The 17,655-nt window shown below is 51.6% G+C and overlaps 9 protein-coding genes across 9 annotated transcripts; 4 read left to right on the forward strand and 5 right to left on the reverse strand.

Moving 5' to 3' along the window:
- The first annotated feature begins 443 nt into the window (after positions 1 to 443).
- On the forward strand, positions 444 to 3,975 carry BO87DRAFT_368558 (uncharacterized protein). Its single transcript, XM_025621938.1, has 4 exons — positions 444 to 846; positions 1,052 to 1,135; positions 1,218 to 2,528; positions 2,584 to 3,975. The coding sequence occupies exons 1-4, from the start codon at positions 765 to 767 to the stop codon at positions 3,639 to 3,641; spliced, it is 2,535 nt and encodes an 844-aa protein (XP_025475205.1). The 5' UTR covers positions 444 to 764; the 3' UTR covers positions 3,642 to 3,975.
- A 229-nt stretch (positions 3,976 to 4,204) lies between these two features.
- ptyA (putative tyrosine/serine protein phosphatase) lies at positions 4,205 to 5,917 on the forward strand (the record flags this gene model as incomplete). The annotated part of the gene is made up of 5 exons (XM_025621939.1): positions 4,205 to 4,633; positions 4,692 to 4,728; positions 4,819 to 4,898; positions 4,953 to 5,234; positions 5,347 to 5,917. The coding sequence occupies exons 1-5, from the start codon at positions 4,515 to 4,517 to the stop codon at positions 5,915 to 5,917; spliced, it is 1,089 nt and encodes a 362-aa protein (XP_025475206.1). The 5' UTR covers positions 4,205 to 4,514.
- A 413-nt stretch (positions 5,918 to 6,330) lies between these two features.
- On the reverse strand, positions 6,331 to 7,413 carry BO87DRAFT_319092 (Frag1/DRAM/Sfk1 family protein; the record flags this gene model as incomplete). Its single annotated transcript, XM_025619829.1, has 5 exons — positions 6,331 to 6,545; positions 6,607 to 6,812; positions 6,870 to 7,139; positions 7,211 to 7,292; positions 7,359 to 7,413. The coding sequence occupies 5 exons, from the start codon at positions 7,411 to 7,413 to the stop codon at positions 6,331 to 6,333; spliced, it is 828 nt and encodes a 275-aa protein (XP_025475207.1).
- Positions 7,414 to 8,104: 691 nt separating this feature from the next.
- Positions 8,105 to 10,058, reverse strand: BO87DRAFT_176777 (uncharacterized protein). The gene has a single exon (XM_025618378.1). The coding sequence runs from the start codon at positions 9,727 to 9,729 to the stop codon at positions 8,599 to 8,601; it is 1,131 nt and encodes a 376-aa protein (XP_025475208.1). The 5' UTR covers positions 9,730 to 10,058; the 3' UTR covers positions 8,105 to 8,598.
- On the reverse strand, positions 9,756 to 10,277 carry BO87DRAFT_319153 (putative COPII vesicles protein Yip3; the record flags this gene model as incomplete). Its single annotated transcript, XM_025619832.1, has 1 exon — positions 9,756 to 10,277. The coding sequence occupies one exon, from the start codon at positions 10,275 to 10,277 to the stop codon at positions 9,756 to 9,758; it is 522 nt and encodes a 173-aa protein (XP_025475209.1).
- A 641-nt stretch (positions 10,278 to 10,918) lies between these two features.
- On the reverse strand, positions 10,919 to 11,470 carry BO87DRAFT_344283 (uncharacterized protein; the record flags this gene model as incomplete). Its single annotated transcript, XM_025620814.1, has 3 exons — positions 10,919 to 11,086; positions 11,183 to 11,206; positions 11,286 to 11,470. 3 exons carry the CDS (start codon positions 11,468 to 11,470, stop codon positions 11,044 to 11,046), a joined length of 252 nt encoding a protein of 83 aa, XP_025475210.1. The 3' UTR covers positions 10,919 to 11,043.
- Positions 11,471 to 11,523: 53 nt separating this feature from the next.
- On the forward strand, positions 11,524 to 13,267 carry BO87DRAFT_419507 (putative endoplasmic reticulum DnaJ domain protein Erj5). Its single transcript, XM_025626949.1, has 3 exons — positions 11,524 to 11,778; positions 11,859 to 11,924; positions 12,002 to 13,267. The coding sequence occupies exons 1-3, from the start codon at positions 11,706 to 11,708 to the stop codon at positions 13,051 to 13,053; spliced, it is 1,191 nt and encodes a 396-aa protein (XP_025475211.1). The 5' UTR covers positions 11,524 to 11,705; the 3' UTR covers positions 13,054 to 13,267.
- A 229-nt stretch (positions 13,268 to 13,496) lies between these two features.
- BO87DRAFT_319205 (uncharacterized protein) lies at positions 13,497 to 13,970 on the reverse strand (the record flags this gene model as incomplete). Its single annotated transcript, XM_025619836.1, has 1 exon — positions 13,497 to 13,970. The coding sequence occupies one exon, from the start codon at positions 13,968 to 13,970 to the stop codon at positions 13,497 to 13,499; it is 474 nt and encodes a 157-aa protein (XP_025475212.1).
- A 1,098-nt stretch (positions 13,971 to 15,068) lies between these two features.
- BO87DRAFT_319204 (PMM-domain-containing protein) lies at positions 15,069 to 17,340 on the forward strand (the record flags this gene model as incomplete). The annotated part of the gene is made up of 7 exons (XM_025619835.1): positions 15,069 to 15,474; positions 15,511 to 15,656; positions 16,283 to 16,348; positions 16,450 to 16,512; positions 16,564 to 16,880; positions 16,946 to 17,020; positions 17,091 to 17,340. 7 exons carry the CDS (start codon positions 15,069 to 15,071, stop codon positions 17,338 to 17,340), a joined length of 1,323 nt encoding a protein of 440 aa, XP_025475213.1.
- Between the last annotated feature and the right edge of the window lie 315 nt (positions 17,341 to 17,655).

Consider the following 17,655-nt stretch of genomic DNA (forward strand, 5'->3'; position numbering starts at 1 on the left):
TTGCGTGCGCAAGTCTAGACTAGCTAGTGAGTGGGTAGAGAGGTGGATGGGATGCATGATGGCTGTCGTTACCAGACAGTGTGCATGAGTGTATGAGTGCCTGATCATCCCTCCACCGTGGGAATAATGTTCGTCAGACTTGTTTTGTGCTATCTTGGTTGTAGATGTAGATATTTAAAGTTCACCATCCCACTAGTGAAGAACTGGAACCATGGAATAAGGCTGAATGAAGGAACTGCAGAAGAGTCAAAAGTCGATGACAAGAGCTGCCAGGCACCCCCGGAAGAAGCAAGAAATGCAACCATTTTCGGGTCTGTTCAGTTCATCATGACATCAGCTCCCGGCCCTGATGTCACTCACACCTTCCCTTCTCAGCTTCCTTCCTCTCTTCCTCTCTAGCTCTAGCTCTTGCTCTGTTCCTTCCCCAATCAGCGTGGGCAGTCGTTCCTTCCCTTTTTCTGCCTACTAACCGAACTAACTAAACAGTACAGTGCTTTTACTTACTCATACCCTTACTCTCCAGTACTACTACCACCTCATGAAACTCTACCCACAGCATCATCGGCGTCATTAACTTTATCCCCTCCCCCTTCTTACAACATCCACCTTTTAACGTTTCTTCCCTTTTGCTGCCTACCCTTTAACCTTTCCCAATCCCTACCTTTTTCTCCTCCTCTTTTCCTCCCCTTCTCCTCCACCCATCTCCTCTTCGTCAGGAATGCCTCGCCTTCTTCTACCCTGTAGACGATCGTCGTTATCTTATCATGGCAACCACCCTTGAACAACCCGCGCCCGTCGAACGCGTTACCCTCGGCCGCTCCCGGTCTGCCCGCTTAGCGGATCAAGGTGAGTTACGATCTGCGTCCTTGCATCCTGGGCTCCTGATCGGCCCTGTGCCCTGTGCCCTGTGCCCTGTTAGCCTGTTTCACATCCCTACCCTACTTGATCATATCTCCACGCTGCTATGATCGATGATCTCATGCGTCCTAATGTCCCACTCTACTTTGTATACCGAGACGCGAATCCACAGCTAACACAACACGATGCACAGCTGCGACAGCCGCTCTCTATGTAACCCATCCAGAACGGAAATTATCAGTCCGTGAGCCCTCGACAGCTGAAACGGAACTAGCCAGTAAGTATCAATTTCGCCTATTCGTATTCACTCTACCATAGGACCAATCCCCCCAAATACTGACTCTCCGTCTGTTCCCTAGCCTTGAAGGCGACAGGCTCCCGCCCCGGATTTAGCCATGCATCTGCAGTAGCCGCTCTCGCTCACGCCCAATCCAAAGGATCGGGGACAAAAGGTGCAGCTACAACACAGCATGTGGAAGACAAGCGCGCATCCGATGTGCCAAGCCTGGAAGGCTACAAGGCTGCGGCCTTCGTTCTCAGGGACCGTCGGTCGATCGTCAGCTCTTCCACTGGGCCGTCAGACCTCAAGTATGACTCGTCCGGAGCTGGTCAGACGATCGAATCACGTTCCGGTACAACAGGCCGAGATAGGACGCGTTATGCGGTAACGGGTGCTTTATATGCTAACCGAAGGAGAGCCGACTCCGCCCCGTCAGAGGCGCCTCACGTGGGAATGGAGGCGGGCGAAGTCCTTGGGGATCTCGACAACGCCATGGAAGCTAGTAGGATCCAGCATATTGCCAACACCAATGCACGGCTTTACACCGCTACCCCTCCTGTCGCACCAGAGCTCGACGAATACAAGCGGAAGAGCATCCTGCAGGCTGCAGCAGTCTCTATGGCGCGTGACATGTATGCGGTTGTTGAGGCCAAGGAGCAGGGCCCCATCAGCCCCAGTCGCATGCGCTCCCAGCGGACCGCGACGGGAGCAGAGCCGATGATCTTGCAACAGGCTTTTAGCTTACAAGATGCCGCAGAGAAGCGGGCGGCGGAGAAGTTGGCCAGCATGCAGGATGAGGCGGCCATCTACCGCGAATACTACGGAATCGAGCCCCAGACAACGCGCTCTAGCTTACAGGTCCGCAGACGAAGGCTATCAATCGACAGTGATGCTTCTTCGGTTGACGCAGAGAGATCGAAGGAGATCAGAAGCCAGATGTATAGTCTGCGAACAAAGCTCGATGCGGTGGATGAGCGCAGAGAAAAGGACCGCGCGCTCCTGATGGAGGCTGCGAGAAGAAATGTCGATGCTACCATCCAAGACATGGAGATGCGTGTTTATGCAGAGACAGGGCGCGCGCCAGCCGCCATGCAGAAGGAACTGGAGGAAACCGCCTTACTTCGCGCAAAGGAGAGACAGGAGACGGACGCGCAGTACCAATTCGCCGACCGCGTGAATATCAGCTCACAGAAATACGTCGACATGGCAGATGTGGAGGCTCTCGCTCGTTCCCGGTTGCAACCCACGTTTGATGAAATCACGGACCGTGCGGAAACGAAGCGAGCTAGGGAGATGGAACAGCGTCTTGATCAGGAAGAGGCTGAGAGACGAGAAGCCATCCAACGCGAGCGAGATGCCGACACAAGGGCAGAGGAGAGACGCATGAGAGGTGAGTTGTCTTGCCTATTGATACTTTGGAGAGAAAGACTAATGATATGCAATAGCTTCTTTGAGGACCGACTCCAAGTACAAAGAGGAGAAAGCCCGTTTGTGGAGCCGCAAGTCGAAGCGCACTTCCGAGAACGAAACCTATACGTTAACTGGGGCTGTTGACGGAGCAGCAGATGAGGCACGCGCTGAGACTGCGCCGCAACAGACGTCCACGGAGGGTGCTCAGGGGACAACTGCAGGCGCTGTTACGGAGACTGCTCCCGGCGAGGCCATCTCAAAGTCCGAGTCGAAGCTGAGATCATGGTTCAAGGGTCGGCTAGGCCGTCGTCCGAGTGGACCTGCAGCAGGCGAGGCTACGAAGTCAGGCAAGGACACTCTGGAAGTGGTCCCTTCAATAGAACCAGGGCCAGCGGCAGAACAGCCAGAGGCTCAGGTGAGTGAAACGGCAGAACAGCAACCAGAGACCCGGGTAGTTGAAGCCACGGGGCAGCAGCCAGAGACCCGGGCCGTCGAAGAGACGGAACAACCGCCGGAGCCCCAGGCAGCTGAGAGGGTGGAAACACAGGAAGCTCGAGAGATCTCAAGAGCTGAGCCAGTGCAGAAATCTGAAGACGAGGACGGGCGAGCTTGGGATATTGCTCATCCAGAAGAGAAGGAACCTGAAGTTCCGGAACTACCGGCTGCTCCTGTTGTCCTTGAAGAATCTGAACAGGCAGCTGCTGAGGACGGCTCGCGAGGAGCAGCGCTTCGATCCCATCCTGTGACCGCCAACGACCTTCGCGTTATGAGTAAAAGGATGTCAGTCAGCGAAGGCCAGGATGAGAAGGAAGCTGTCAACCAGGCAGGTCAGGAATCCGCTGGAGATAGGCGCAGTCGTCTCGTGAGTGGGTTCAAGAAGATTGTTTCCAAGAGCTCGTCGGAGGGTAAGGCTGAAGGGATTGGCAGCAATGATATTGCTCGTCGAAGCTCGCAGGCCATCCCCACTCCGGGGGTGGAGACGGAGGAACGGCGGGCGAGCGCGGCGGAACAAGGCCTGTCTGTCCCAACAGTTCGGGCAAAGCGAGCGAGCAGCGGGACTGGGCGGGAATCAAGGTTCTTGGAGAAGTTGTGATTGATATGAGTTGATCGTTTGTGTTGTCCATTATTCTATTTGAATGGGGGGCGCGCGGGGTGGGATTTGATCTTACTGTGTAGGAATATCTTTTGTGTTTGTACTGTGTACTTTTACCGGGGAGGGAACTGGGGTACATACCACTAATGTGTCGTCTTCTGACTGATGTTACGGTGCTACTGCGATGTACTTCTGTAGGGATGGGTGTGTGTTGGATGCGATTGCTGTTTGCTGGGTGTTCAGTCGGATCCAGGATTGGGCAGACAGTGATGGAACCGAGGATGGATTCAATTCTGATAACTAGTGTGCGAATGACAATGCAAATGCTTGTAACCGTGGAGATGAGCATGCAACAGCGGGTGGAAACATATCAACTATCTGTAGATCGTAGGGAGAATAGGAGCTGACTGGCCCGACGATGGGCGGCACTGCAGCGAGCAGATAATAGTTTGGGCCATAAAGATAGTGTTGTTGATGGCTGAAGCTCCACCGCCATTTGCCGCGCGGCTCCCCATCGGCGCATCCACGTTTCCTCCACCTTTTCTGCCTTGGCCCGGGCCATTTGGATATTGTCGAAGATATCTTGCTGGATTTCTGCATGCTTAGTCCCGTTCGTTAGGTCGATTGGCTGCCCGGTTTGCGGTTGTTTGTCTTTTCTTTCTCTTTTCGGGTTTCCCACTGCTGCACTTATTACAGCGGACCTCCCAGTCATCACTTCTTGTACCACTTTTTTTTTTCTTGATCTGGCCTTATTCTGCCTGCGTTGAATCTTCACAAAGATTATCACAGACACTGCAATTGTACTATATATAAACCCATCCTTTTTCTCTCAATTGCATTTAAACCTGGAAGAACAAGACAGATAAGATAATCATGTCCTCTTCGCATCCCCGCCAATCGAGCGTAGATCTCGATTCTCCGGGTCGTCCGTTCGACAACATTATCAATTTCCGGGACGTTGGGCGTACGGTTAACCAGTTGATTGGGAAGAGGTATGCATATCCTTGTATATCAATATATCGTATGCCGTATACTGATAACTTTGTATAGGGTGTTGAAAGAGGGTATCCTCTTTCGAAGTGCAAGGGTATATATACCTACCACTTTACATATTCTGTATATCAATGGTATATGGAATGGTTGAAACACGTACTAACATCACCTCGATTAAATAAAGTTAGACGATGCATCTGAGCGCGACAAACGCCGCCTCGTAGACGAATTCCATATCTCGACGGTCGTGGATCTAAGATCGAGGTATTATTCTACTCTTCAACTTTCTTAATTTCCTTCATATTGACAAAGACACAGTACCGAACATCAAATAGCCACCAACAAGCGCTTAGCTGAATTAGCTGCTGCTGCTTCTTCAACAGAGTCATCATCGTCATCATCATCAACAGAGTCACCCGAAAGACAAACATCAACACCACCAGCACCAGCACCAGAACCAACAGCATCCTCATCAGCATCAACAACATCAACAGACATCCACCTCCCCGATCTCCCAACCGTCACTCGTTTCCCCGTCAGCTTAACAGGGAAAGCATTCGAGCGGACGCTTCTGTGGCGGCTAGATTGGTGGAATTTCTTGTACGCCCCCCCCCCCCCCCGCCTCTCCCATCCTCTCTTCCCCAAAATCCTTATTCCCCAATCACAATCACTAGAAATCAAAAGAAGAAACTAAGAAATAAAAAAAATACAGCAAAGTCCTAGCCCTAGTAGCATCAGGCTACCGCCCCGCAGCCGTCCAAATAGTCGGACAGCAAGTCATGTCTCCGCGGGGATTAGTCGGACTAGGCATGGATACATTGGATAGTAGTTATGGGGAGATGAAGACGTTATTTGATCTATTCTCTTCTGTTACATCCACGTCGTCCTCTACCTCTACCTCTACCGCAGATGGCAGCGATGAGAATGAGACTGAGGATAGTAGTAGTGCCTATCCGATTCTCATCCACTGCACGCAGGGCAAAGATCGCACGGGTCTTATCATCCTTCTTTTGCTTCTGCTTGTGGCGGATGTGGTGCCTGAGGAGGTGATGAGGGAGGATTATCTCCGGTCTGAGGGTGAATTGGTCATTGAGATGGAGGAGCGCATGAAGGAGGTGAGGTTGTTGGGGTTGTCGGAGGAGTATACCAAGTGTCCGCGGCACTTTGTGGAGACGATTCGGGCGCATTTGGAGGAGAGGTATGGTGGGGTACAGGGGTATTTGGGGACGGTTGGGGTGGGGAGGGAGCAGGTTGAGAGGATCAGGGAGGTGTTGTTGGCTTGATCTATCTATTTATTTTTTATTTCTTACATTGTTTTCTTGGTATCTTTTATTTCAAGGGGTGGGTCTGTATAGGTAGATTTGATTTCTTTAGATCTAGATGATGTCTTACTCGATGATATAATGTAATCATGTCTGCTTTATTATAACGTCTTTGCTGGTCAATATTGTAGTATCTCAATGATCATACATTATCCAGATATTAGGCACGTACTATACAGTCAACGTCATAGATCAATATGTGCAAAAGGATCGCAGATCAGGTCCCAAGAGACATCAACATCAACAACACTAACAATATATCAATCAATCAGCTCCATTATACAACCACTCCTATCCACGGGGTATATATCGTTAAATATCGTTCCAAAATAGTCAAACCATTTCTCACACCGAGCCCACTCAAAAGGGCCTAATTATATCCGCTGTCCCCGGTAGTAATTAGCATTGGGCCCTGCCGAGTCCGTCGTCACGGGCTCCTCGTAGTCGTATGTGCCATCGGGATAGGCCGCTGTCGTCTGTCCATTCCGGGACACCTTCTCGCCCTGCGGCACATGCTTGCGCGTGCGCACCGAGGGCAGCAGGTCGATCACGAAAGAAAGTACATAGAACGTGAAGATAAGCGCAATCACTATTCTCAGTTAGTCGATCTATACATATCTCCTGAGAGTCATCTACTGGAGGTTACTCACCCCATTCCAGGACTGCCGCTGCGTTCCGGTAATGACCACCCTTGTTGCCGAGGACACCAAAAGCAATGGCCAGCGCAATTTCAATGATGACGAATGAGAGCTTAATGATGAAACTGGCCAGGAGCACTCGGTGCTGGGAGCGATAGAAGATTCCCAAACGCCAGTATTCGCAACAAATGAGAATGGCGCTAATCAAGTATCCAACCCTGCAGATATGTCAGCCTCGAGGGTTTCTCTCCTCGAATGCGCAATGAGATACTAACAAGAACATGATCAAAAAGCCATCATGCATATTTGGATGACGAAGAGTATCGAAGATCGAAAGGAGGATCAATCCCAAGGCGCCCGCAATCGAGAAGCAAATGGACGCGATTGCGCAGGCCTTGTCGAATTTGCCCTTGTTCGGGACCAATTGACCCGCATGTCGCAACCAGCGTTCTGACAGGAAAGAGAGATCGAGGAAAACGACCGTGACGCAGCTGCCCGCAATGAAAAGCGGCTTCAGACCCTGTGCTCCAATGTCGGAAATATACCTAGAAGAGAACGAAAGGTGTACAATCAGCATCGCAATCGCATCCTAGATCCAAGGTCGCGTGACACCTACGCAATGGTCTGACCCGTCTCCATACTGGCATATATCGGCGATCCTTCTCTGGCCCAGGTGGCCAGCATCGCAATCAACATGGCTAGAAGGGACTTGTCAGTCTCTATCGGAACAATTGACCCGCAATTGTATAGGGGGGAGACGCTACCAATCCATGTGCACGCCGAGATGATCGGAAATATCCAAAATGATATAATCCACATTTTCGCTAAATTGTTTATATATGGCCTCCCCTCTTCCAGTGAAGTGATAAATGTCCCAGCGAGCAAGCGCAGCAATCAGCGCACTCTAGCTATCGTTGCTGCCAAAAAGGAGAGCTGCCGTGAAAGACTGATCGAGATAGTATAAGATGTCGCGATGGGCGATCGGGTGGAACGCGGGCGCCGGAAGGGGCGGAAGTGGCTTGTCGTCAATCAATGGATCCCGAGGGTCAGCAGGAAGAGGGAGGTAGACGGCGTTTGACAGCGTTGGTGACACCTTGACCGACGACAAGAGGGCGAAATTGGCAGCGAGGGGAGGAGAGGAGGAGAGGAATAAAAGAGTGACTAAAGGGAAAAGAAGAGCAAAAAGACCGGGTCGGTGGAGAGACCGAGTCCGTCTTTAATTTAACACGCAACTGCCCAGATGGTGACGACGAAGAGGGCCCACCGGCCAGGAGAGTGGCATCACTGCTGAAAGAGTAGTAGTAGTAGTAGTACATAGTAGATCCCAAAGTCTATCCAATGGACTGCCGGCTGGATCGGAAGCTCTGCAAAGTAAATCCAGAGTGGAAGCAAAGCAGAAGCTGGTATTGGCATTCTTTGCACAGCCAATTTTCCCATGACCTCATCGACGTCATCGGTCCGCGGTTCCTCGCATTTCAGGCCCCAATTAATTAGTTAATTCCTTCATACATACATTCATCTTGCTGGCTTACTACTTCTTTTAGCTCATCCTCCCATCGTTTGCCCAGTTAGTAGTCTAGGCAGACACAATTCTGCTCGGATCGTCTTATACAGTCGATACAATTCTTATAGTCAGTCAGGCCGTTTAGGTTTCGGGATCCGCCACCAGCCACGGTGACTTGCATGAACTGTATCACGAGTTCGTCTCGCTTCCCTCGTCAGCAGGGATACATACTTCACTGCCACCACGATCTACTACTTGGGGAACCTCCCTACGCGTTTCATTACTAACATTTACTAATATGATAATCTGGACAACAAATCATCACTATCAATAGTATCATTTCAGGTACCCGCTCTAGACGAACTCCATTACGTTTTATACGCGCAAGAAAATCAACCATGGGAATCCACGCAAGAAACATTCAAGGCTAAATCAGCTGCGACATGAGCTGCCCATGATAGAAAAGAAAGCAACGTTTTGAAAGGGCACGATTCGGGGGTTCAAGATCGACTGCTCCGGGGTCGACTGCCTCGCCCGATTGGCCCCCGTGTCGGCGTACTGCCGGCCACGCGGCGCTCAACCATGGCGCTGTTATCGGAACTATTTCCTTCCTCCTCTTCTTCCTCTGCACTGAGACGCCCCTCCGTCGCAGCCCCCGGCATAGCATTCACGCCTCGCCTGTTGCCACGCGCAGAATCGTCAAAGACGCTGCGATAGCCTGACATGTATGGAGTTGGCTCGGGGCGTCGACGATCGGTCGGGTATGGCGGCGGTTCACTTGGGTACGGCGGAGGGTACGGAGGCCCCCACTGTGGATCGTCAGGGAGGGAACGCACAGAGGGACTCTTCACGCCCACCGGTGTGCGAATCTGAGGGACGGAAGCCAGGCGGTCGAAGGCATAAGCTGGCTGGAGAGGGGATCGAGGCGGTGCTTGACTTGTAGGCGTGCGGGCAGATGGCGAACGTGCAGAAGCTGGGGACCCGCCAGAGGCCCCCGAGGTCCAGGCCCAGAACGCATAGGCAGCGTTGTTTTCGGCTAACGGTGAGGGCACGCTATGCTTGTTCGCTGTCGAGGCATTGGACCCCCTCCGTTGCGCTCCCCTTTTGCTGCTGGGGCTGTCCGGCGGCTTCGAGGATCGGCTGCCACCGGGGGAAACCTGGGGACTTGTATTCCGATAGTCGTGATCAGGGGTCGGGTTTGCCTGCATGCGCTTGCGCTCCAGCGCCTCCATTTCTCGACCCGAAAGTCGTACGTTCTTCTGACCCTGCTTTTGAGCGCGTCGAATCCGTTCCAAGGCTTGATCCACCAACCGTTCCTCCTTGTCCTTCATGGCTAGCTGAACCGCATACGCCACCGTGCTGTCCATGTCCTCACGCAGATCATAGTCCATCCCATCAATCGAATTCATCTCGTCCACATAATTAAGGTAATCCATCTTCCGCCTGCGCAACCTAGGCCCTCCACCCTCGTCCCGACCCGCCGACTGCCTCGCATACGCCGATCGAGCGTATGCATCCTCCTCCTCCTCGCTGTCAATCTCCTCGATCCGTGCCGCACCGTCCACCCACGGAGCTGCACGTCTGTTTTCTCTCCCCACTCGTGCCCCCGGTGGTCTTCCCCATCGGGGCATACCGTAAGGAGTTCGCGGCCGACCACCTAGACCGCCTCCTCGGAAAAAGCATTCTCGATTGGTTTATCCATAAAAGCGGCGTGGCCGAAGACAGTCACGCCGGTGGCTCCGATCAGCCAGAGCACAGTGGAGATGGGCGAGGCCCAGAATCCCAGAGGCACCGCGACAATTAGCAGTCCGGTGTACAGCTGGGAAGTGTTGAACCGGGCGAAGCCCAATTCCAGGTCATGACCCTGGAGCTTTCCGATGCCGTAGAGACCACCGGTGACCAGGATGATGACAAAGAGCAACAGGGGGTTGGTCAGCAAGCTGTAGATGCTGAGCATCACGAAGACGGCGGCATAGTTGCTAGAGAAGTAGGACAGATTGTAGTTCACACGGCTCTGGACCTCGCCAAAATGGGCGGGCTTGGAGACACGCTTGATGTCCAGGAATTCGGAGATGGGACGCAGGTTGGCAAAGCGCGTGCCGAGGGATTGAGAGCGAACGCTGTTGAACCGTTCGCCTAAGCGCGAGGTAATCGCATCAATGGGGATCTGGAGAGGCATTTTTGGAGATTCGGAGGAATTTCGAAAGATAAGGTAGGAGTAAGATAATTGAATGAGATGAAGTGGATCGGGAGAATAGTGATACGTGTGAGAAGACTGAAGACGGTAAGATGATGGAGATGAAGTGTAGTAAAAGCAGTAAAGAAAAGGGGGAAGGACCGAGAGAGAAGAGAGACCGGGGAATGTTTTTGTCGAGGAAGATTGGAAGCGGCTTAGCTGGCCCGAAAGCAAAACCAACGAGGCGTTTTGGCAGCCTGGAAGCACCGAACTAGTCTAGGCGTATTCCAGTACTGGTCTCGGTATTTTTTTTTTTTTTTTCGTTGGTTTCCCCCCCGGCGGTTCCAGGCGGGAAGCACAGACAAAGTAACTGAAGTAAGTACCCTCCAGGTACCGATCCGCCTTGTAACAGGCTTGAGAGGTACCGCCCAGCAACAAAGAAGGTTAATTGTGAAGACAAGTGGATTCGGGTGCTTCTTATAAGGTATCGGAGGAATGGATGGCAAGGCAAATAAACAAGGCACGTTTGGATCCAACGCTTGAGTCACTGCTCCAGTCGCTGCTCCGGTTTCATAGACCCTCGAATCCAATCAAGATACAACGGTGGATGAGGCCCGCTAAGAATAGAAAGCAGGGCAGCAATGGGTGGAGAGAGTAGAGAGACAGACCTTTCGAAGCTGGATGCGGAAGAAGAGATCTCGATAGAAAGAGAGATAGACGATCACTCTTGAGGGTGGACTACTCAAGCAGCCATCCCAATCACTTCCCCTCAATCATCTTCCACTGCTCTTCCAATTCCATGTCTGATATACCTTATTTCAGGTGGTAGTCGAAGGAAGAAGAGCACTCAGTAACTCACTCACTATCCACTACACTACTGCCAGAGGGGACTTGTCTCGAATTTAAACCCCAGCTGTCCCAACCACCACCCCCTCTCTCTACTGCCAGCCAGCCTGTGAGTTGGAATAGCCACTTCTGCAAACATTAGGTATCAATCACATTTCCATCTACCTATCTCCTCTTTTCGATTTCTCCTCACCTGGCCTTGGATCCTTTATTGGACCACGTCGTGCAGCTGCAGACTCCACTGGACCCGTACCGTAATTCCGTTTCAGGCGTTCCATACCGATCTGGGCGGTGAACCCGGATTTGCCCATTCTAGGCCTAGCTCTCTCGTCACGTAAGCGTAACGCCATTCCTGCCTGATGACAGATCATTGCTTTGGCGGTATCGTCGCCTGAGGATTCCACCTATCTCGTTTTTGGAGGAAGAACAAGTTACAAAGTACTTCACCACTTGTTGAATCATGAACATGAGTTGCATGTAGTCTTTTGTTTGGCGCACCAATTGTTCTCCACTGCTCTTTCTGTTTCATTCGTTCTCTTCTCATTCGCTTTGGGTCCAGCGGCTTGACCGCTCCCTTCTTCCACGATGAGGTCTATCGCACTTCGTCTGTTTGCGTTTGTAGCCCTGATTGTTCTGGCCGCGGCTTGGACTAAAGAAGGTCAGTTGCTGCTCTATTTTCCTTTCTGTTATCCCGCAAACTTCTCTATTCCCACATACTAAATCTCTGCGACTCTCCAGATTATGAAATCTTCCGTATCAATGACGAACTCGCCGCTGCAGAAGGTCCCAATGTGACATTCTACGGTACGTTTCACCTGAGCAAACAAATTCCCCTTCCACCTCCAAAGTCCCCCGCCACTGACCATCTTCCCGACGGACAGATTTCCTCGGCGCCAAACCCAACGCCAACCAAGATGAATTGAGCAAGGCCTACCGTCAGAAGTCCCGACTTCTGCATCCTGATAAAGTCAAGCGGTCCTTCATCGCCAACAGCTCCAAGGACAAGTCTCGCTCCAAGTCCTCCAAGTCCGGTGTCCATGTCAACAATGGTCCTTCGAAGCGCGAAATCGCCGCGGCCGTGAAGGAGGCTCATGAGCGCTCCGCTCGCCTCAACACCGTCGCCAATATCCTCCGTGGCCCGGGTCGCGAGCGCTACGACCATTTCCTGAAGAATGGTTTCCCCAAGTGGAAGGGAACTGGTTACTACTATTCGCGATTCCGTCCTGGTCTGGGATCCGTGCTTATTGGCTTGTTTCTGGTCTTTGGTGGTGGTGCGCACTACGCTGCTTTGGTGCTGGGCTGGAAGCGCCAGCGGGAGTTCGTCGATCGTTACATCCGTCAGGCGAGGAGAGCTGCCTGGGGTGATGAATCTGGTGTCCGGGGTATCCCCGGTCTTGATGGTGCCTCAGCTCCTGCCCCAACTCCGGCACCGGCTCCGGAGCCCGAACAGAGTGCTATGCCTATGAACCGTCGCCAAAAACGCATGATGGACAGGGACAACCGCAAGGAGGGCAGGAAAGGTGGCCGGGCGACATCCCGGAACTCTGGAACGGCCACGCCCACTTCCGAGCCTCAGACGGAGCCCACTGGGGAGCGGAAGAAGGTGATTGCTGAGAATGGGAAGGTACTGATTGTCGACTCTCTTGGAAATGTGTTCCTGGAGGAGGAAACAGAAGATGGCGAGCGTCAGGAATTCTTGCTCGACGTCGATGAGATTCAGCGTCCGACAATTCGTGACACGATGGTCTTCCGCTTGCCGGGCTGGGTTTACTCTAAGACGGTTGGCAGGTTGCTCACTTCAAATGCCGTGGATAGCGGTGCTGAGTCAGAGGAGGAGCTTTCCGAAGTCGTGGAGGAGTCGACTGAAGGCACCGCCAGCTCTGCGAGACCTTCCAAGGCAAGGAGGCGGGGAAAGCGGTCTCAGAGATCGTAAAGAATCCGACATAGATAGCGAAACACGCTTACTTGATATGCGGTATTCTCTGTGGTTCGATGCTTTTCCCCTCGAAAGAGCTTACGAACAATTCTTGCCATTGCATGTGTACAAATAGTGTTTGGTGTCCAAAAATATTTTTGAAGGCCAGAAGGCCGTGGGGAACGTTTCATTGGAATCGTGTCTAAATACTTGAACATTTGCATAACACCGTAAACGATAAATATCAAAAACATATCGGGAACATGACTCTTTGGATTTACCCGCAACCGCCAACGGACATCGTAACCAAGAAGCATCAGGTCAAGTTTGCGTCGTATCATCATTGTCGTATCATGATCGTGTCGTGTCTATCTTTTCTGACTAATTCTCGCTGATATTCCCATTCATACACCAAAGTGCAGAAGCGCTGGAATACAGACCGCAAAGCAATGCCTCAGTAGTTACATCAGCATTTTCGCAATGTTCATGAGGCCCTTGATATTGTCTGACATGCTGTTGCCACTGGGCTTCGATGAATTCCCGCCAAAAAGCCCCTTTGGCAGTCGGATTCCGATCATGGCGAGCAATTTCTGCAGAACACCACTCGTGAGGAGCGGTATGACAACCAGCATGAGAACCTTCACTGGGTTCCGACGCGCATAGTCGTAAATGTCACGGAGCAAGCGTTTGATGGCGCGAACCACCTTCTGTACGAAGCCTGTTCGGGGCCGTGCGCGCCGCGATGAGGATGAAGAAAGCACGGACGGGCTGGTGCGTCCGACGCGACTACCACCGCCGTTCAGACTGAATATCGACGGAGCAGAGTGACGAGGATGATGAGTTGAATAAGTGGAACGTCGTGAGGGGGAAGAACGTCGGCGGGAATGAGAGTGGTGGGAAGACGAGGATGAAGATTTTCCATCAAACCAGCCCATCTTGAATCGGTGTTCCTGATTATGGGTGCCTTGAACGACTTATTGGCAGGGTCAAATTTGAAATTTCGGTCAATGCTGACACAGTACTTTCCCAAGCGAATTAGTTGATAAAGACGGCTGGAGGCACGAAAGTATGACCCCTCTGGATGTATTGTGTGCTGGTGAAGCCTGTAAAAAGCAATCGCGCTATTGCGGAGTCGTAGCGTGCTGCAAATGCACACAATTTGAGGTCCAGGCGTTTTGGCCAGCTCCACAGCTGAGTCGCGGTGCGGATGTTGGACAAGTCACAAGCTGGGGTTGTCCACACTGCTGTCAATTGAATGTGACTGCAAGTCTAATCTATCATAGACAACTTTGAGTCTCCTAAAAGGCGTGCAATTGAGAGGGTTAAAGTAGCATGGCGAGCCGTGTGAAGGAAGTTAAATGAAATGAAGGGGGGAGGGGATTAGGTGAGACTCCCCCGTCTGTGCAGGAGGCAAAGCTGAAAACCATCACTAACCACTGAACTGTGCCTACTGTTTAGTGTGTTCCTAGCAGTGGCTAGCATCTGCAGCGTACGTACAACGCTCTCTACGAGTGGCTGGTGACAGTGGTTCCGGGCGTCCTAACTTTGGCGCCATTCCCATGATTGGTGCTGCCCTCAGGGGCTTCCCGTCTCTGCTGTTTTGGCAAAAACGAGTCGCTGGAAAAGGCCGAACCTTCGTTCCGTGCTTCCTGATGCCTGAGGCATGAATGCCTCGTCGACGTCATCTTTCCCCCGCCGAGTCATGACCTCTCAGGAAGAGTGGACACAAATGAAGCTACACTCATCTGGCTCTTCACCATCTGAGTTTGGAGCACGGCACATCTTCTAACATAGAGACATTTAGACATGCCTAGTAAGCGTGCACGAACGTGTTTCATGGCTTTAACATATGAACTGACTGTGGACTAGAACAACGCGATTATTGTACGAAATGCCAACTTCTACATACTGTATGGAAAGAGAACTAATCAATGTCAAATGTAGACAAGGTACTGGGAGTGTCTCCCAGAGCGACACAACAAGAAATTCGCAATGCATACAAAAGGTGAGTCAATGCCCATCATGCTGCGACCATGCTCTGTTCTGAACCATGTAGGGAATCTCTGAAGTCTCATCCAGACAGAGTCCCTGTCGACTCGCCAGAGAGGGCGGCTCGGACACGCAAGTTTCAGGATATTAGCGATGCTTATTACACGTTGTCAGATGTATCACGCCGACGGGAGTATGATGCGATGAGGATGGCAGGCGGTGTCGAGGAGGAAGAGGAGGAAGTGCCCCGTGGAGGTGCAGGAGGGTTTCCCTGGTCCGCTTTTGGCTTTGGCACTGGCACTGGCACTGCTGATAGTGAGCAACGTGCAAATGAGCAATTCGGGTCGGTGTTTGAAGAAATGCTGCGTGAAGAGGGCCTTGCCAGCGAAGGCACAGATGCTGACGGTCAGACTCGTTCACACCCGACATCTCGGTTCTGGTCCGTTGTAGGTGGGATTAGTGGCGGTGCTCTCGGTTTCATCGTAGCTAATGCTCCTGGAGCATTGGCTGGCGCAGTCGCTGGCAATCGTCTTGGTGCAGTGCGAGATGCCAAAGGAAAGAGCGTTTACGATGTCTTCCTCCAGCTTCCTCAAACAGATCGAGCAAGACTTTTGAGTGAATTAGCAGCCAAGGTCTTTCAGACGACCATGGGCCGTTGACGTTTCACGCGATGGATAGGAGTTTGAGTTGGTCTGGCGTTGTTGTCTGCCTCATATACAAGAGTTTTATTGGCCTGTGGCTAGTCTTAATGGAACTTGAATACACTATCAGTATCTGTACGCTCGGAATCAGAAATATATTGACTACAGACGAAAGAGGAACAAGCACAATGGCAACGGCAATAGATGTACGGAGTAGTACTATTTACGCCTTTTTCTGCGATTTTCTCAGCAACCACCGTATGGCTTATCACACTTATCGATAAGCGAAGCAAGCCCCACGTGGATCATCCGTATGGAGAAATTGGAGATTGACCGCCTTGGGCCTGGCCTTGGTGCCTCACTGCCTAGCTGTCTGGAAGCCGCCCGATACGGTTAAGCTGTAAGAATGTTTGTCTGGAACCCCCCGCTTGTCCCTCCAGCTCACCGCATGCGGCTGTCACAACGTCCGCCCCTGAAAAGATACATAGTCCAATTGCCCCTCAGTCAATTGCGCCTTTGGCTTCAAAGTCTCTCTCACTTACCTTGTTCCTCAACTATCTTTCAAATCTATATCCATTATGGCCACTGAAGCAGCCGGAATTTATCCTGCCCTGCAGGACCGCCCCCTCAAGGGCACAATCTGTCTCTTTGATGTCGACAAGACGTTAACGCCTGCCCGAGCTGTAAGTTCGCAAGAAAGAAATGATCAACTCCTTGGAATTGCTCTGTCTATTCGTTTAGTATTTCGAAAGACTGATCTGTTTCTTTTTTACACCGATTATAGAATGTCACCCCGGAGATGCTCACGCTTCTCTCTCAGTTGCGTCACAAGTGCGCGATCGGATTCGTTAGTTGCCTTCATTTCTCTTAGGGTCAGCGCGCAGTCTCACATTGTCAGGTCGGTGGCTCGAATCTTCCCAAGCAGCAAGAACAGCTCGGTAGAAACACCACGGACGTCACAACCCTATTCGATTTCTGCTTCGCCGAGAACGGTTTGACCGCTTTCCGCCTGGGCAAGCCTCTTCAAAGCAACAGCTTCATCCAATGGCTGGGAGAGGAAAAATATCAGAAGTTGGTCAACTTCTTGCTCAAGTACATCGCCAACTTGGATATCCCTAAGAAGCGCGGCACCTTCGTCGAATTCCGCAATGGCATGATCAACGTCAGCCCGATTGGCAGAAATGCTAGCACCGAGGAACGGAAGGAGTTTGAAGCGTATGTATACGAGCGGTAGCTCGGTGCCCACATATACAGGACCTCTTGACTAAACTTATGAGCAGGTATGACAAGATTCACAACATCCGCCGCGACCTTGTAGATGCGCTCAAGAAGGAGTTCCCTGACTATGGTTTGAGGTATGTAATAGGATCACCAGGCCTTCAGTGACTGCGTATGGTCATTACAGTTATTAACAGTTCTGGACAGCTACTCCATTGGTGGTGAAATCTCGTTTGACGTTTTCCCGACCGGCTGGGACAAGACTTACTGCCTACAACACGTCGAAGCCGAGAAAGATATTACGGGTATCGATTATAAGACGATCCACTTCTTCGGTGACAAGACATTCCCTGGTGGTAACGACTACGAGATCTACAGTGACCCTAGGACGATCGGTCACTCCGTTGAGGACCCTGATGACACCATGAGACAGTTGAGGGAGCTTTTCCAGCTCTAGGGGATGATTTGGAAGACACGATGGCCATAATCGCATTCAGGGTCCGGAACGGTCATATCAGCTAAATATTATCTACTAGCCAACAGGATTTGGCGTTCTCTATGAATAGGACAGCGAAAAAACGTCTTGCATATTGCTATTGTGCCTTTACCTTGGTCGATCATTTCCGTCATCTGGTCCATTCAACTCATAGCACTTCCTTGGTTACGAAAACAGTAGGCGCTGTACCTAAAAGAAAAACCACTATGGTCAAAAGCACAAGATGAGGAAGTGACAGTGTAGGTCCGCGAGAAGATTACTGACACGGAGTCCAGC

Source organism: Aspergillus neoniger, assembly GCF_003184625.1.
Source record: "Aspergillus neoniger CBS 115656 unplaced genomic scaffold BO87scaffold_45, whole genome shotgun sequence".
In the NCBI taxonomy this organism is placed as follows: Eukaryota; Fungi; Ascomycota; class Eurotiomycetes; order Eurotiales; family Aspergillaceae; genus Aspergillus; species Aspergillus neoniger.

What these genes read in the sequence shown, in the direction of transcription:
- BO87DRAFT_419507 (XM_025626949.1), top strand. Translation starts at nt 11,706, where the DNA reads ATGAGGTCTATCGCACTTCGTCTGTTTGCGTTTGTAGCCCTGATTGTT. An exon ending in CGCGGCTTGGACTAAAGAAG is followed by an intron (nt 11,779 to 11,858) that starts GTCAGTTGCTGC and finishes GCGACTCTCCAG; the next exon opens with ATTATGAAATCTTCCGTATC. An exon ending in TCCCAATGTGACATTCTACG is followed by an intron (nt 11,925 to 12,001) that starts GTACGTTTCACC and finishes CCCGACGGACAG; the next exon opens with ATTTCCTCGGCGCCAAACCC.
- BO87DRAFT_368558 (XM_025621938.1), top strand. Translation starts at nt 765, where the DNA reads ATGGCAACCACCCTTGAACAACCCGCGCCCGTCGAACGCGTTACCCTC. An exon ending in TGCCCGCTTAGCGGATCAAG is followed by an intron (nt 847 to 1,051) that starts GTGAGTTACGAT and finishes CACGATGCACAG; the next exon opens with CTGCGACAGCCGCTCTCTAT. An exon ending in AGCTGAAACGGAACTAGCCA is followed by an intron (nt 1,136 to 1,217) that starts GTAAGTATCAAT and finishes TCTGTTCCCTAG; the next exon opens with CCTTGAAGGCGACAGGCTCC.
- BO87DRAFT_176777 (XM_025618378.1), bottom strand. Translation starts at nt 9,729, where the DNA reads ATGCCCCGATGGGGAAGACCACCGGGGGCACGAGTGGGGAGAGAAAAC.